At 46.5% G+C, this 18,999-nt stretch overlaps 1 protein-coding gene across 2 annotated transcripts in view; it reads right to left on the bottom strand.

Moving 5' to 3' along the window:
• The window catches only part of MELTF (melanotransferrin), a 148,271-nt gene that overhangs the window by 9,049 nt on the left and 120,223 nt on the right, over positions 1-18,999 (bottom strand). For both annotated transcript variants that reach the window (XM_029616069.1, XM_029616070.1), the window contains exons 11-12: positions 18,307-18,498; positions 9,054-9,210 (exon numbers count right to left, since the gene is read on the bottom strand). In XM_029616069.1, the coding sequence (XP_029471929.1) occupies positions 9,054-9,210; positions 18,307-18,498 (349 nt within the window). The remainder of the gene's footprint in view (positions 1-9,053; positions 9,211-18,306; positions 18,499-18,999) is intronic.

Here is an 18,999-nt window from a genome sequence, read left to right as displayed (position 1 = left end):
TATCTGAGACTTGTGCACAGCCTCTCCCCCAGACCACCGATCTCGCCACCCTAAATTCTTACTACCCCGACTCCTGCTGCACCGTCTGATCGGGCAGGAGTTGTTGCCTCCGGAAATCCACAAAATGTTGGACAAGCAGTTCGCGGAGAGCGGCGTACAGCTTGGGCTCTGCTTTTCACCTGATGCCATTTTGCCGTGCAAACATCAGCGGGGATGCGGAGAGGGAGCACAGAAGTTGGAACCTCGCTACAGCCTCGAATCAGGTGAGCCAAGCACCCATAAACATTTAAACAAGATAAAAAGTAGGCAATAGGCACTCGGGAGGTTGTTGTTTGTGACCCGGGAGAGTTGCTGCCGGTTGGGATCCCTTTTCTGCAGCCTCTTCTTCTCCCCCCCCCCCCCCCCCTTCGCTTTCTGCAGGCGGCAAACCCAAACGGGGGACAGTGCTTAATAAGTTCCCATCAATTAATAATAGCCAAAGGGAAAATTATTGAGGAGGAATGATGTCATTATTCAGGATGGGCGCCTAAGCCTGCCTCTCCTCCCTCCCCACGACTAAGCAGCACAACTTACATAGAAACATAGAAACATAGAAATGACGGCAGAAGAAGACCAAACGGCCCATCCAGTCTGCCCAGCAAGCTTCACACATCTTTTCTCTCATACTTATCTGTTTCTCTTAGCTCTTGGTTCTATTTCCCTTCCACCCCCACCATTAACGTAGAGAGCAGTGATGGAGCTGCATCCAAGTGAAATATCTAGCTTGATTAGTTAGGGGTAGTAGGGGTAGTAACCACCGCAATAAGCAAGCTACACCCATGCTTGTTTTACCCAGACTATGTTATACAGCCCTTATTGGTTGTTTTTCTTCTCCCCTGCCGTTGAAGCAGGGAGCTATGCTGGATATGCGTGAAGTATCAGGTTTTTTTTTCTCCCCTGCCATTGAAGCAGAGAGATATGCTGGATATGCGTGAAGAATCAGTTTTTCTTCTCTCCTGCCGTTGAAGCAGAGAGCTATGCTGGAAATGCGTGATGTATCAGTCTTCTCCCATGCCGTTGAAGCAGAGAGCCATGCTGGATATGCATTGAAAGTGAAGTATCAGGCACATTTGGTTTGGGGTAGTAACCGCCGTAACAAGCCAGCTACTCCCCGCTTTGTGAGTGCGAATCCTTTTTTCTTCTCCCCTGCCGTTGAAGCTATGCTGGATATGCGTGAAGCATCAGTTTTTCTTTTCCCCTGCTGTTGAAGCAGAGAGCTATGCTGGAAATGCGTGATGTATCAGCCTTTCTCCCATGCCGTTGAAGCAGAGAACTATGCTGTATATGCATTGAAAGTGAAGTATCAGGCTTATTTGGTTTGGGGTAGTAACCGCCATTACAAGCCAGCTACTCCCCTCTTTGTGAGTGCGAATCCTTTTTTCCACGTTTCCTCTTGCTGTTGAAGCTTAGAGCGATGTTGGAGTCACAGTAAGCATGTATATGTTTATTGAATAAGGGTATTGTCTCCAGGCAGTAGCCATCATTCTGGCGAGTCACCCACTCTTCATTGGCGGCCTCTTGACTTTATGGATCCACAGTGTTTATCCCACGCCTCTTTGAAGTCCTTCACAGTTCTGGTCTTCACCACATCCTCCGGAAAGGCATTCCAGGCATCCACCACCCTCTCCGTGAAGAAATACTTCCTGACATTGGTTCTGAATCTTCCTCCCTGGAGCTTCAAATCGTGACCCCTGGTTCTGCTGATTTTTTTCCCACGGAAAAGGTTTGTTGTTGTCTTTGGATCATTAAAACCTTTCAAGTATCTGAAAGTCTGTATCATATCACCTCTGCTCCTCCTTTCCTCCAGGGTGTACATATTTAGATTCTTCAATCTCTCCTCGTACGTCATCCAATGAAGATCCTCCACCTTCCTGGTCGCCCTTCTCTGTACCGCTTCCATCTTGTCTTTGTCTTTTTGTAGATACGGTCTCCAGAACTGAACACAGTACTCCAGGTGAGGCCTCACCAAGGACCTGTACAAGGGGATAATCACTTCCCTTTTCTTACTCGATATTCCTCTCTCTATGCAGCCCAGCATTCTTCTGGCTTTTGCTATCGCCTTGTCGCATTGTTTCGCAGACTTCATATCATTAGACACTATCACCCCATGGTCCCTCTCCTGCTCCGTGCACATCAGCCTTTCCCCCCCCATCAAATACAGTTCATTCGGATTTCCACTCCCCATATGCATGACTTTGCACTTCTTGGCATTGAATCTCAGCTGCCATATCTTCGACCACTCTTCCAGTTTCCTTAAATCCCGTCTCATTCTCTCCACTCCTTCCGGCGTGTCCACTCTGTTGCAGATCTTAGTGTCGTCCGCAAAAAGACAAACCTTACCTTCTATCCCGTCCGCAATGTCGCTCACAAAGATATTGAACAGGACCGGTCCCAACACCGATCATTGCGGTACACCACTTAAAACCGCTCTCCAGCATTCCGTGCGGAAATTTCTTTCAGTTAACGAGCCGGTCGAAGTACAGCTTTCTGATTATGCCTGGCAAAAATAAAAGCCGTCGACCTAGCGAAATTCTCGTTTGATGCAGGAGGATCCAGGTTCGCGGCCTTATCGGAGGATCCTGATACCGCAGGCCAGGTGCCTCTGCCAGAGGTGAGCCCTCAGGGAAACCAGGCCCTTGCATCACCGACCGAGACGCTGACAAAAAAGGATTTCAAGGCATGGTTTGAGGGGCTGAAGACAGAGATTAGATCCTTGAAAGAGAACATGCAGGCCAATATCGAAACTTTGCGATCAGATTTGCGGAAGCTGAGCCACTGTGTGGAAGAGACAGAGGGAGTAATAGAAGATGTGGTAGACCTGATTGACAAACTGAAGAGTAGTAAATCACCTGGACCAGATGGTATACAACCCAGGGTTCTGAAGGAACTCAAAAATAAAATTTCAGATCTATTAGTAAAAATTTGTAACCTATCATTAAAATTATCCATTGTACCTGAAGACTGGAGGGTGGCCAATGTAAACCCAATATTTAAAAAGGGCTCCAGGGGTGATCCGTGAAACTACAGACCAGTTAGCCTGACTTCAGTGCCAGGAAAAATAGTGGAAAATGTTCTTAAGATCAAAATCACAGAACATCTAGAAAGGCATGGTTTAATGGAACAAAGTCAGCATGGCTTTACCCAAGGCAAGTCTTGCCTCACAAATTTGCTTCACTTTTTTGAAGGGGTTAATAAACTTGTAGATAAAGGTGAACTGGTAGATGTAGTGTATTTGGATTTTCAGAAGGCATTTGACAAAGTTTCTCATGAGAGGCTTCTAGGAAAAGTAAAAAGCCATGAGATAGGTAGTGATGTCCTTTCATGGATTACAAACTGGTTAAAAGACAGGAAACAGAGAGTAGGATTAAATGGACAATTTTCTCAGTGGAGGGAGGTGGGCATTGGAGTGCCTCAGAGATCTGTACTGGGACCCATGCTTTTCAATATATTTATAAATGATCTGGAAAGGAATACGACAAGCGAGGTAATCAAATTTGCAGATGATACAAAATTATTCAGGGTAGTTAAATCACAAGCGGATTGTGATAAATTGCAGGAGGACCTTGCAAAACTGGAAGATTGGGCATCCAAATGGCAGATGAAATTTAATGTGGACAAGTGCAAGGTGTTGCATATAGGGAAAAATAACCCTTGCTGTAGTTACACAATGTTAGGTTCCATATTAGAAGCTACCACCCAGGAAAAGATCTAGACATCAGAGTGGATAATACTTTAAAATCGTCGGCTCAGAGTGCTGCAGCAGTCAAAAAAGCAAACAGAATGTTAGGAATTATTAGGAAGGGAATGCTGAATAAAATGGAAAATGTCATAATGCCTCTGTATTGCTCCATGGTGAGACCTCACCTTGAATACTGTGTACAATTCTGGTCCCCGCATCTCAAAAAAGATATAGTTGCGATGGAGAAGGTACATAGAAGTGCGACCAAAATGGTAAAGGGGATGTGACAGCTCCCCTATGAGGAAAGACTAAAGAGGTTAGGATTGTTCAGCTTGGAGAAGAGACGGATGAGAGGGAGAAGTCCGTTAACTGCTATTAATCAAGTTTACTTAGGGAATAGCCACTGCTATTAATTGCATCAGTAGCATGGGATCTTCTTAGTGTTTGGGTAATTGCCAGGTTCTTGTGGCCTGGTTTGGCCTCTATTGGAAACAGGATGCTGGGCTTGATGGACCCTTGGTCTGACCCAGCATGGCAATTTCTTATGTTCTTATATGATAGAGGTGTTTAAAATCATGAGAGTTCTAGAATGGGTAAATGTGAATCCGTTATTTACTCTTTCGGATAATAGAAGGACTAGGGGGCACTCCATGAAGTTAGCATGTAGCACATTTAAAACTAATCGGAGAAAGTTCTTTTTCACTCAACACACAATTAAATTCTGGAATTTGTTGCCAGGGGATGTGGTTAGTGCAGTTGGGTTTAAAAAAGGTTTGGATAAGTTCTTGGAGGAGAAGTTCATTACCTGCTATTAATCAAGTTGACTTAGAACTGCTATTACTGGTATCAGTAGCATGGGATTTGCTTAGTGTTTTGGTACTTGCCAGGTACTTATAGCCTGGATTGGCCACTGTTGGAAACAGCATGCTGGGCTTGATGGACCCTTGGTTTCACCGAGTATGGCATGTTCATCTTACCCCCGAGGTGTAGTAGAAAATTTATCCCATATCTTCATTTCGATTCTCTAGCCAGCAGGGATCTTCTGTGTTTGTCACATGCCGTTTTTGTCTTCACTACCTCTCCGGGAGAGAATTCCACATAACCCTTTCCATGAAGAAATATTTCCTGACATTGTTCCTAAGCCTTCCCCCTTGAAGTTTCATATCATGACTCCTAGTTTTACAACTTCCTTTCCTCTGGAAAATATTTTACCATTAATTCCTTTCAGGTATTTGAAGGTCTGTATCCTATCTCCCCGTCTCTCCTCTCCTCCAGGGTATACATATTCAGCTCCTTCAGTTTCATCTCACACAGCTTGCTGTACAGACCCCCACACCATTTTGGTTGCTTTTCTCTGAACCACTTCAACTCCATCCTTATCTTTTTTGAGATGAGCTCTGCAGAACTGAACACAAGTGAGGCCTCACCAAGAGCCTGTACAGGGGCATTATCACCTCGTTTTTCTGCTGGTTATGCCTCTTTCGATGCATCCTTCTGGCCTTAGCCAACACCTTGACACATTGTTTTGCCACCTTCAGATCATCAGACACTATCATCCCAAGGTCTCTGTCCCAGCTTGTGCTCATCAGCCTTTAGCCCCACCCCACAACACATCAGATGCATGACTCTGCACTTCTTGGCATTGAATCTCAACTGCCAAACCTTCAACCACTTCTCAAGTTTCCTTAGGTCATTCTCTCTACTCTTTCAGGCATGTCCACTCTGTTGAAGATCTTTGTATCATCCACAAAGAGAACAATTTTGCCTTCTGATCCCTCCGCAACATCGCACACAAAGATACAGAACAGAACCGGTCTCAGAACCGAACCTTGAGGAACTCTGCTCTTCTTTCTTCAGGATAGGTTCCAATTACCACTGCTCATTGACGTCACTCAGTCAATCAATTTATAATCCATCCTACCACCTTGGGAGCGCTCTCTCTCAAATACGCTCACAAACAGCTTTGATTTCACACACATACACAGTCTCCCTTTCTCATCTGAACAAACAAAGCCTCCCTCTCACACAAGAACCACCCACATCATCTCACTCTTGCTCACATACACCATCGCAGCCTTCCCGCATGTCTCTTACACATACAAACCCTTTCCTAGCGTGTAGCAGATGGACTCAGGACCAATGGGTATGGTGTGATCCTGATAGCAATTGGAGATGGAGTCAGATTTCAATCTGACGTCAGCACTACATATACCCGTGCACGAGGCTCTGTTCTTCAGTTTTTTTCCATCTCCATAGCAGTTCAGGACTTCACACACGCTTGCACAGCATTAGAAACCCAAATTCCAAATTCAAAGAAGAAAGAAAGAAAGAATCTTACCTACAGACGAGCTCCGCTCTCCTGCGGTGATTCTTAAGGGTCCCTCCCCCAGTCAAGAATTCCTGAGGTGATTTCCGAGATCCCTCAGAGGTGAGCCTCGGTCCCGGCGTGGACTTAGCCCCCGGTGGAGTGGCTGAGAGGCAGCCTCGGTCCGATCGCCGACCCGGCATGGACTTAGCCCCCTGAAAAGGGAGCGGCTGAGAGGCAGCGGATGCAAGACTGAGCACGACGGTGAAGGTATTCCCCTCTCCCCCCGCAGCCGGAGACCACCCGGCAAGAGACTGGGAAGCGCCGAGACAAGGTAAGGTAGAAAACCTCTCTCTAAGTCTCTGGTCTCCGAGGCTCGGATAACCGCACAGATCGCCCCTCCGGTGTCTGTCTAATCGGGTTGAGCAGCCCCGTCTGGGTTATTCCCCAATCTGGCTCGAGGGTCCTCCCATGTGGAGACCCTCCGGGGGGGCCGCCATCTTGCCCGTGTGGTTGCCGGCGCCATTTCCCCCCTTAGTCGCCGCTTGTCCGCACAACTGAGCCGTGCGCACAGCAGCGAGCCGGGCACATAAAATACTTGTGCGCACAGTGCTGCGCGCATATACGCCAGGTACACAGTGACGCGCACAACTAGGCCCGTGTGCACAGCCACGCGCGCATCTTCCATTCCTAGGCGCACAACGTAGGTGCACCCGGAACACGCGCAGATCATGGCACCGCTGTCCAAGACAGCTAAAGGCCCAGTCCTCTGCCAGGCATGCCACTTGAGAGCGGCACAGCCCGAGGTGACCTCCACCCTATGCCTGTTGTGCAAAGAAGCTCGGGGGGAGACGGATCTACCAGCGAGACTACCCTGGACCTCTCTATTCCCGACTCGGCCCCCCTCAGTGGGGCCCCTCAGGGAGCGCCGCCAGACCCAATGCGGTCTCAGGCAACTTCACCTGGGCGGGATTCTTCGCGGAACTACAATCCTACATCCATGCATAGACAGGACCACCAGCGGCACAACCACAACCCCCGCCAGTGGCCCAGAACCTCCCAGGGCCCTCCCAGCCTCCACCAGATGAGCCGCCCCTGGACAAATACCTCCCCTTAGGGGACACAGATGATTTGCAGGAGGAACCAGAACCCCTGGAAGAGGGGGAACTCCCTCCAGGAATGGAATCACATCGCACCATGACTCGCTTCTTCCCAAAAGACGAATTATCAGATCTCATAGCCACGAGTCTGAAGGCATTGGTCATTCTGGACACATGCAACACAGCAGACTCCAAGGCAAGCCCCTTCCTGGCCGGGCTCCGCCAAACCTCACGCCATTTCCCTATGCTACAGGCCGTACAACAACTGATCGACCTGGAATGGGACGCCCCAGAGGCCACCTTCAAGGGGGGCCGCCGAGCCCTAGAAGCTCTCTACCTCTTGGACCCCGCGACGAAGGAACTCCTGAGGTTTCCCAAGGTCGACACCATTTTTGAAATTTGTGCTCAATGCAAAGTATTCCATTAGAAATTGTGTATCCTTTCCAAGCTTGTCAGATTTAGTGCATACCAAGAACTGTATGTTTCCAGCTCTTCTGGGCCATGCTGAAAGCTTGACAGCAGTGCACCACGCTGAGAATGCAGGACATGTAATAACTGCGCACCCACACAAAGCTGAATCCTGCGTCACCTGTCCAGAAATGCTCATGGGATTATTCTCTTCTGAAGTATCTTCTTTTTCTATACAAGCAGACACTAGCCTTCTCTCCCTTATTATTTATGGAGCTTAAATTATACAGTTACAGGATCCTTGCACAGAGCTAAAAATCTAAGAGCCAGATGTGCTCAAGGCCCAGGATTTGCTCCAGGTGACAGAGGGAATGGTGGGAGAGGAGAGGTGAAAGAGTTTCTGCCCTACATTATCCACTTATTGCCATGCATTTACACTTTCTGCTGCTCCTCACTGATGCATTTCTTGCACTATACTAGCTGCAACCATAATTATGTTTTAAAGGTGCAATCTAAAATATGCTACAAATACATATGCATAATCTCTCTGTATATACAATATATAGATTCATGAACAGAATAAACTTTCAATGTGTAAATTGTTATTATTGTTCTAAAAATCTTTATACAAACTTTTGTGCTTTGATAAAGCATTATGAAATGGAGAATCAAATCAAAACTTATCAGAACATTCTGGATGCTCAGTGCATACAGAATTAGGCAAAAAATAGGTCAATGCTTTTAAAACAAGTTCTTATTTTTATGGCCAATTTTTTTTTTTAGATTGGGCTCAAACTTCCTTCACAACAATGGGAAATGATAAGAATATGACACTTCTTGCATCAATTACACAGCAAAAATGTCATTTCTGATCATAAATGGCTATTAATGGCCATCTTCTCTGAACCAGCAGCCTTTATGCTTATAATCCTACACATTCCTAGCTGAGCTGGACTCTGGGTTGGCTGGGCCAAAATACCCCATATCCCAGTGACATGTGCACCCTGTCATTTCCCAGCAGCCTTTGCAGAAGTATTTCTGAATTTTTAAATCTAAACTGGAACTGAAGAGTTAAACAGCTTTTTCACTTGAAAAATAATCTGTTACTGCCTTCTTTGCATCCCCTTGCAAGATTTAAAGACCTTAACAGGTTCCTATGCTAAAGGGTTTAGTTGGCCTTAAGAGGTGATAGCCATGCAAATGCAATTCATGGCCAGTTGGGACAAACTCAATACCATTCTGCATCTGACACTTCCACTGAAGTGAGTTAATTTTTGGAAGGTTTGCTGACTAATTATTGTAAGGCGGCACCAGTCTTATTATCCAGGGGTGGCTCACCAGTACTTTCAAAGGAGATATGATACAGACTTTTAAATATCTCAAAGGAATTAAAGATGCACAAGGAAAGGCAATACGCAAACTGAATATTCTAGGCAAGCACAGTGAATGATGTGCCCCAATGGGACTGCCAGTGGTGCATGTCCTGATAAATCTGGCCCAGAGGGTTCCGTAGTTGTGTTACCTGAAGGCACCACTGTAGTCAAAGTATGGCTCCTCCACCCCTTTGACACATTTCTTCTTTTCTTTCTCATCACCCTTGCAGAGCTCACACAGGTTAGTTGGGAAACCGTTCTGATTGGCTCCAGGAATGCAGCTTTTGGAGAAAAACTCACTCACAGCTGAAGGAAAAACAAAAGAAAACACACACACACCCCCCAACAAAAGTCAAAATATAAAATAAAGACAGACACATGAAACAGGCTGCAGCGAGTCTGAATAGTCCAGCCAGGGCCATTGCTGTTGGAATAGATTAAGTCGTACATCATTTTGCACCCAAGCACTGACAGAGCGTGAGTTTGGGGAGCGGAGAAGGGAAGTCTGCATTTACCCATACTGTGTATATTCTGGATCAGGTTAACATCACCTTTTCCGAATTCATCCATAATTAGACAAGCCAGCACATTCATTTACATTAAAAAATACATTTAAATACAGTAGACTGAATTCATGACAAATGCACACAAACACCCCTACTAACTAAGAAACGATTATATCTTCACACAAATCCATTTCCACTATAAAAATGACTGCATCACTAGAACTGCTACATGTGTGTGACACACTGGGATGACATGGAGAAGGCTGTAAGAAAGAAGCACTCGATGGAAACAAAAAAAAAAAGGGAAAACTAGCAAATAAGGGAAAAAGGCATGAAAAAGGAGGGTAACGTATAAGATGCAAACACTTTGGTTCTGGCTATATTATTCTGGCCCAGCAGTTCCCTCCTGCTTCCTGGAGGCGAGCCTCCATCATCACACAACAGCGACAAATAGTGGCCGGATACAGGGCCTATGATTGTGGGGTTCTGGAAGGGGCCCTGATGCTAAGGGGCTTGCACTGCGAACACTGGATTGAGCATGAATAGGGAGGGGAATTAAAATAGGAGGGAAGTCCCCAGATAGTTGTGAATAATGGCTCATGGCACCACATCCCAGCCCTGCTACCAACTGAAATGGAGGACCAAAGGAGCAGAGGAAAACTGCTAAGCTGATAAAAAAAAAATAATACAAACCTTTATTTGCAATTACGTGTGGGGAGGGAGAGGGTTTCCTCCTCACTTTTAACACTGCCGAGCTCAACTACTGCAGCAACAGTCCTCTGACCAAGAGGCATGTCCTTCAGGTCCCTGCAGACCCTGGCATAAATGAGCTCTTATGCAGTCATCAAAGTCCACTTTTGCACCTTGGTAATAGGACCTCCTGCCTCGCCAGGAGCAATGACTGTTCCCTCTCTAGTGTTCTCAGTCTCCTCTGGGCCCAGGAGTCAAACTGAGGTCACCCACATGACAGTGGCATAGCATACACCCAGCACTGCCACTGAACCATCGGACCAGCTCTGTGCTTCTTTTTCATTCACTGAGTTACATTACACTAGTTTTCAACAAAATGGAAAGTTCCCTGGATTGCATGAAGGAGACACAGCAGAGGCTTCTCGTGTCTAGAAAGTGAAAGAAAATCCATCATGAGACAGTAGAAACAATGCAGGAAGACCACCTCACATCGTGCTGTGTGCCTGGAGACCCCTCCGCCACTCAAAAAACTGCCCCATGTATAAACTCTGCTTGTAAGCTCTTTGGGGTAGGTACACCAACATGTAAAGAATCTTGTGGGGTAAGTCATATGATGCGGTGAGCCTGGTGAGACCTGTCTCAGCAGAGCTCCGGTGCCGGCCCTCCTACACCTGACAAACAAAAGAGTCAAATTGTAAAACTAGCCTTGGGGAAGGAAGACAGCCTTGCGAAACAACCCCGATTCAGTTCCCAGCTGACTGGAGTGCAGTGGCGATGTCTGCAAAGCCGCAACGGAAGGAGAAGGAGAAAGTGAAACCCGGCAGTAGTGACTACAAAATGGCCGACGGCAGGAGAGCATCCGACGGAGTGGGCCTCGATGAAGCGGCGGTCACGCGCCTGACTACCGCGGTAGTGGTGGCGTTGGAGCATAAATTTGACAGCATCACTGAGAATTTCACTGTGGTAAAAGAAACGCTGGGAGATATAGGCAGGCGAATAGAGATCGCAGAGGGCAGAATCGCTGTGGTGGAAGAAGATCAGCAAGCCCTCGTGACCAGGGTCTCCACCTTGGAAAAGGAGGTGAGAGTGGCTGAAGACAAATTCGAAGACCTGGAAAACAGGGCAAGAAGAAACAATTTAAAGTTCCTGGGGTCCCAGAAGCAGTGCAGGAGGGTGAGCTGCAAACTTTAGTGGAGCAGTGGCTCCCTGGAGCGCTGAAACTGGAGGCCTTGGAAGGTAAGCTCGCCATTGAGCGTGCACATAGATTGGGCCCCAGGAGGGAATCGGACCGCCGCTCGAGGATGGTGATCACTCGGTTTTTGAACTGGGCACAAAGGTCGGAAGTGCTCTCCGCTTACAGGAAAAGCAGGGAGCTGCGCTATCACGATCATAAAATTGTGATTTTTCAAGACTCTTCAGCTGCAGTAGCAGCCAAACAGATGCTTTTCTCCCCGACCTGTAATGATTTGTATTACAAGAACATAAGGTCCGCGCTGCAATACCCTGCGACCTTAAAAATCTGGACAGAAGGCAAGGTGTATTCTTTTGACACGCCAGAAAAGGCGGCCAGATGGCTTGACAATTCAGCTGGCTCTACCTGATATTGGAATACTGATGGATGGCTTTGAAGTTTCTCTTTCGCAGGGGCCTGTGTGACATGGGCTCAGAGGATGCCTGCGAGAACTTTGCTGACATTGCTATGTGGAGGGGACTGGTTTGAATGTACTGAAGCATCCACAGAGGGAGCGATCACAGGTTAATGCTGGGGCTTGCTGCTTCGGGACATATTTCTTTTTAGGTTCTGATTTTGGACAGAGGGTGCACTATCCAAAAAGGGAGGGCTGGCACCCGAGCGCACCAATTACTGACTTCTCTCCCATTTCCTTGGGTATTTGCGATTATCCCACAATAGGGAGAGATTTGGTGTGGTATTTACTATGTTTTTGGGGAGAGGAAGGGAGGGAGGGATACTGCAGGGCTTGAAACTACTAGATTGGACGGATGCAAAGGGGATCAGGGTAGAGACACAGGGTGACGGACGGCTGATGATCCAGGCTGGGAGGTCATCGAGCCAGGTGTGGTATGGGGACTTACATTGGTACACCACTCAGATGGTAACGGGATAGATAATGTGAGATTTATATCTTGGAACGTGGGAGGAATAGGAACTCCAATCAAATGACAGAAAGTGCTTAGTGCCCTACAGATACGAAAGGTTGGAATTGCGGGACTTCAGGAGACTCATCTGTCAGTGGAGGAAAGTAAGAAATTAAAAAGACAGTGGGTAGGCCAATGCTATTTCACACCAGCCAATGGCCATAAGGCGGGGGTAGCACTTTTAATTCATAAAAGCCTTAAGTTTGAAATTCATCAACAACTTTCAGATGCCCAGGGTAGAAACATTATCGTAGTGGGCTCATTGCAAGGGAAGGAAATCATGGTATGTAATCTCTATGCCCCTAATTCATATACTCATGCCTTTTTTCAAGGTCTGGTCCAACAAATTCTCCAAGTGCAAAGGGGTCCGCTAACTATGATGGGGGACTTTAACTGTGTTCATGAGCCCCATCTTGACAGATCCCCCCCCTATCATCTTGCCTCATTTAACCGGTAAAGGCGTGGCATATCTCTGCGCTGAGCTGCAGTTACTAGGCATTTGGTGTACCTTAAACCCGACCGAAAGAGATTACACACATGTCTCCCGGGCCCACTCCACTATGTCACGCATCGACTATTTACTAGTTTCGGAGTCCCTACTTACGAAAGTGGGGCAGGTAAAAATTGGGCCGATAGAAATTTCGGATCATGCCCTGATCTGGACAGATATCGGTGGGGGGTCCGGGCATCAATCAGTGCGATTATGGCGCTTCCCCAGTCACATGATGGGAGATCAGAAATTCACAGACTTTCTACAGGAAAAATGGAAAGCCTACGAAACATGCAATTTTGAACATAAATCTGACCCGTGGTTGTACTGGGAGGCCAGTAAGGCGGTCATGAGAGGGGAGATTACATCATATATGATTGCGAGATCTAAAGCAATGTCCAAAAATATACTGGAGCTAGAAAAGAAACTTGAATTGGCTAAAGCTAGGATGGCTCAGAGTAACACTAGCGTGACACAAACAGACTATAAATACACCCTTCAGGCCTTGAATTCACTACTCCATGAGCGGGCACACAAATGCTTTGCATGGGGGCACATAAACTATTTCGGTTTGGAAATAAATCAGGCCGATTACTTGCGAACATGGTGCGCCTAGCCAGGGGGAAAATGGTCATAGATAAACTGAAGGATAAGTCTGGTAAAATACTGCGACTGGGAGGGGAAATTTGCGCAGAATTTCACTCCTTTTATGAGCGTTTATACACTGAGGACTGGAAAGGGGGACCCCAAAAAGAGGCAGAGTTTTTTCAAGATTTGCTGATCCCACAGGTTACAAAAGCACAGTTAGAACTTTTGAATCAGCCCATACGGCTAGACGAACTATTAAGGGCGATTAGGGGAAGTAAATCGAATTAGGCGCCTGGACCCGATGGTCTTAGCACTGAATATTTCAAGTGTTTGATAAATCAGGCTACTGGAGATCTTTTAAATTTTTATCAGGAAGCCCACCGTCATGGTCACTTTCCAGAGGGGGTCACTAGGGCTTACATTATGGTCCTTGAAAAACCCGGTAAGGTCTTGTCCCCTCCGGCATCTTACAGACCAATCTCCCTATTAAATTTTGAAGCTAAATTGTATGCCAAGATTCTGGCAGACAGACTTAGTACAGTGTTCCCAACCATCATAACCAGGAATCAGTACCAATTTGACCAAACTATTGACAGCCATGGAGGAATGTCAGTCACGGGGCACACCAGCGTTGATAGTAGGCTTTGACTCAGAAAAAGCCTTTGACAGGGTGTCATGGGATTATAGGGGTGTGCATTCAGTCCCTACGTATTGGCAATCCGCAACGGATGTGCCAATATTCGTTGTATTCGTGGGGAAGCGAAACGTATCGCGATTCCCCACGAATACAACGCATTTTCCCCGAATTATTCGGCCGCCAATTTAAACAACCCTCCCACCCTCCTGATCCCCCCAAGACTTACCAAAACTCCCTGGTGGTCCAGCGGGGTGGTCTGGGATCCATCCCCTGCACGCTCACACCCTCGCTACATTTCAAAATGGCGCCGGTAGCCCCTGTGACATAGTAAGGGCAAGGCTATCGGCGCCATTTTGATTCCTGGCACCCACCGGCACGAATGCAGGCGATCGCTCCCGGACCCCCGCTGGACTCCCAGGGACTTTTGGCCAGCTTGGGGGAGCCTCCTGACCCCCACAAGCCTTGCCAAAAGTCCAGCAGGGGTCCGGGAGCGACCTCCTGCACTTGGTATGTATTGCCAGTATTCAAAATGGCGCCGGCGCTACCTTCGCCCTCACTATGTCACAGCGGCCGACGGTCGGCCTCTGTGACATAGTGAGGGCAAAGGTATCCGGAAGCGATCTCCTGCACTCGTGCCGTCGGGTGCCAGGAATCAAAATGGCGCCGATAGCCTTGCCCTTACTATGTCACAGGGGCTACCGGTACCATTGGTCAGCCCCTGTCACATGGTAGGAGCACAAGATGGCGCCGATGGCCATGTGACAGCGGCTGACCAATAGCACCGGTAGCCCCTGTGACATGGTAGGTCAAAGGCTATCGGTGCCATTTTGAAACTGGTTCGAGGGTGTGAGAGTGCAGGGGATGGGTCCCGGACCCCCCGCTGGACCACCAGGGAGTTTTGGTAAGTCTTGGGGGGTTCAGGAGGGTGGGGGGTTGTAGTAAATTTAATTTTAGCCGGGTACCGAATAGGATTAGACGTAAAACCGTATCGGGGCGCCATAAGGACGTATGCAACGTATTTGCCCCCCGACGAATACGTATCCCGAATGCAACGTATGGCGTCCCTCTGCACATCCCTATGGGATTATATGTTTTCTGCCCTGCACCGTTATGGTTTTTCTGGGGATATTATATGCGCCATCTCTCTGCTGTATTGGGCCCTACAGACAGCAATACTGGCTAATGGGCACATATCTGCAGATTTCCAGCTCTTTAGGGGGACCAGGCAGGGTTGCCCCTTATCCCCACTCCTTTATATTCTATCTATAGATCCACTTCTTCGGAAAATCGAGGCGGACCCTCTAATCCAGGGATTCACAATGGGGACTCAGGAATTTAAGATCTCAGCTTTCGCTGATGATGTCCTAGTTTTTGTAACCACACCCCAAAGGTTATTAGAGAAGATCCTGCAACACCAAATGCTTTTTGATGCTTTTGCAGGTTTAAAAATAAATGTCGATAAGTCTGAATCTATGAATTTGGGAGATTCGGTCCGTGAGAGGTGGGAGGGGGTTTTTCCTCTATGGTGGGTAGCCCAGGAAATGCGTTATTTAGGAATACAGCTTACCCGGGATACTGCCAAGTTACATGCGGCAAATATAGGCCCTTTGTTCAAGAATATGGAAAAAAAAAGTTGAAAACCAGGGGCGCTCTGCCACTGTCATTGACGGGAAAGATATTCTTGCTGAAAATGATGGAGCTTCCTCGGTGGCTTTACATTTTGCAGCAAGTGTCGTTTTGGCTATTCAAAAGGGAGATTACTAAAATTAATAGTCTAGTCCGCACATATTTATGGAGGGGACGTGCCGCCAGATTGACATTGTAGACTCTACAACTGCATAAGAGCCAAGGGGGATTGGGTTGTCCAAATTGGCGAGACTATAATTTAGCTTGCCTTTTAAGGCATATTCAAGATTGGCTGGACAGGACAGGAAAATTCACACCTCGCGAGTTTATCCTTGAAGGCTGAAACCGAGTGCTCCAGAAAATATAATGCTACTACCAGGTTCCTTGGTCCTGATTCTTCCACAGATTTTTGATACTCACATTGGGGAGAAGGGCATGGCGTTTTTTATGCGTTTCTAAACTACGCCTACGTAGCCAAGTTACGCCGCTGCTGGCCTTGAGGGGGAACTCACAATTTCCGGCGGGTCTTGACAATCAGGTGTTTCAACAATGGAGTAGCAAAGGATTGGAAAGAGTCTGTCAGTTTTATGATCCTAGTAAGGGAGTGTTCCGATGCTTTGCTGATCTCCAAGTATTATATAATCTCCCCCCGAAAGACTTCTTTGCTTTTTTACAAGCGAGACATTATATCCAGGCCTTATTTGGAACGCAACCACTGGAAATATGATGGGAGGGGCTTAGGGAGATTTTTAATCCAAGTCCCAGAAGGGGCAATTCCTGTTCTATGTTCTCAAAGGCCCTACGGAGCCTCCCAGATAAGTCCGCCTTGCGGGTCATTCAAAATCAGTGGGTAATATAGGCCAATTTATATCTATCATTGGATGATATTGTCACAATTCTGGGGGAATGTTATAGGGTATCTGAAAATGTAGCAATTCGAGAGACAGGATTTAAGATCCTTCACTGTATGTATATGCCTAGAACTAGACTGTTTGCAGCTGGATTATGCGATTCCGATCTGTGTTTGAAATGCCAGAAGGAAAGAGGTTCTTACTTTCACAGTTTATGGGAATGTAACCAGTTGGTTCTATTATGGGAGGAGATATTGAGCAGTCTGGGGCACGTACTGTGGACGCCGATCCCTAGAGATCCAAAATTATGTTTATTTCGACTAATCCATGTCCTGTTGGATGAACTATCGATTCATGAGCAAAATGTTTTGAAGAAAGTTCTGCTGGTTGCCTTACAAATGATAATGCATCTATGGATTACAGGTGACCGACCGACAGGGGATCACTGGCATGCCTGGTTGACTCAACTTCTACAGCATGAATACATGTCAGCTAGGGCCGCTGGCTGCCAGACATGACACTTATGCCATATGGAACAAATTTTGGACATCCCTACCATGCTCCAAACAAGTCTTCATTGCAACCGTTACCAAATATACATACAAGAACTCAGCAACGTGTGTCTCTACACCCTGAGAGGGTGAAAGATAGACTCTGGCTCTTGCAGGGGGGGAGGAGTGGGAGGGTCTGGGAGAGTTCTCTCAGTTCTCATTGTTGTTACGGTTATATTTGTCATTGTTAGACATCAATATGTTCCGGTGTAATAAAAACCAATAAAGAGAAAAAAAAAGAATCTTGTGGATCTATTTATTTGCATACTGTCAAGGTGGGTACAATGGCTGATGGCACATATAAATAATCAAATATAGCTACAACTGAATTTTCCAAACCAAAGCAGCACATATAAGTGTGCCAAGGAAAGAGAACTGGCACAGCGTGGAACACTCACCCAGATGGATGTCTGACAATGATTACCTTAAGTTTTCAGCCACAGTTCTAGGCAAACTTTCTGTATAGAATATAACTTACAGCTGGCAGGGCAAGCAATTGAGGATTTCACATTAGAAAAGTTGCTGCTGAACTTAATTTATGTGCATTGCTCTCCTGTTTGCAAAATCCTCCAGTTTTCTTGACTAAATATGATTCTTAAAAGGGCAATCTTCAGACTGCCCGTGGGTCTGCAAGCTCATTTTCAGAGGGGACCTCCCTGCAGAGATTGCCTTTGACATTGCAGGCCGACAGGAGTAAGTGGCTAATTTTGCCCCCATGTGCTTTGTACCCACTATGAGATAATGCTAGAGAACATTGCATCTCAAATCACATTTTTACATAGCTAAACAGGCATCTAACCTTCTATTAGCTTTTGAAAATTTCACCTCCTCTCTCAGTTGGCACCAGACCAATGTTTGACAAGCCTGACTATATTTTTCTTTGCAATATCTAATTAGAATAAAGTTGCCCCGTACCTGCATCGTGGGTATGCAAATTGAGCCCCACCCCTCTCTCTGCCTATACTCTCCAGCTCTGCCCCTCCCTCTCTCTGTATTGTCCAATCCACTCTCTACTACCACATATGGAAACTAAGCTCCGCCCCTCTCTCTCTCTCTGATTTGTCAATCCACTTTCTGCTGCCACACGGTACTCCCGCGTTCAGTGCGCACTCTGTACTACTGCATATCTCAGTTATGCACTTCTTACACTTCACAGCCTTTCCCTGTCCTTGGATGGGCTTTTACTCCTAGTAATAATAATAAAGTATAAGAATTATATTACTGATTTCCAAAGCACACACAAGGCATCAGCACCTTGCACCCATGTCCTGCTAGGGTCACAGAAAGCCCTCCTTGCCCACCTCACCTGTAGCTGTATCGCAGCCCCTGGGGGTAATGAAGCCCTTGTTGATGAGGACACTGACTGGGATGTTCCATCCAGCTGTCCGCTCGTAGCCTGTGTGACAGGATTTCTTCCCTTTCAAGTCATTGATGGTAAAGGCTTCAGAACTGATTTTTTTCACCACTGCTACAGCATAATAATTAGCATTTGGCTCATCTAATTGATTTAAATAAAAAAAATAACACTTGTTAAAAGAATCAACAATGTGGTCGAGTAGCACTGATGCCATCATAGGCTACAGGGGAGAAATATGGATAATCTTTTTAAGGTCTTTAAAATCATGAGAGGTCTTCAACGAGTAGATGTGAATTGGTTATTTACACTTTCGGATAATAGAAGGACTAGGGGGCACTCAATGAAGTTAGCAAGTAGCACATTTAAGACTAATCGGAGAAAATTCTTTTTCACTCAACGCACAATTAAGTTCTGGAATTTGTTGCGAGAGGATGTGGTTAGTGCAGTTAGTGTAGCTGAGTTTAAAAAAGGTTTGGATAAGTTCTTGGAGGAGAAGTCCATTAACTGCTATTAAACAAGTTGACTTAGGGAATGGCCTCTGCTATTACTGGCATCAGTAACATGGGATCTTCTTGATGCTTGGGTGCTTTCCAGGTTCTTGTGGCCTGGTTTGGCCTCTGTTGGAAACAGGATGCTGAGCTT

Source organism: Rhinatrema bivittatum, chromosome 9 (assembly GCF_901001135.1).
Source record: "Rhinatrema bivittatum chromosome 9, aRhiBiv1.1, whole genome shotgun sequence".
NCBI classification, from domain to species: domain Eukaryota; kingdom Metazoa; phylum Chordata; class Amphibia; order Gymnophiona; family Rhinatrematidae; genus Rhinatrema; species Rhinatrema bivittatum.
This window is presented reverse-complemented; position numbering and strand designations above follow the sequence as displayed.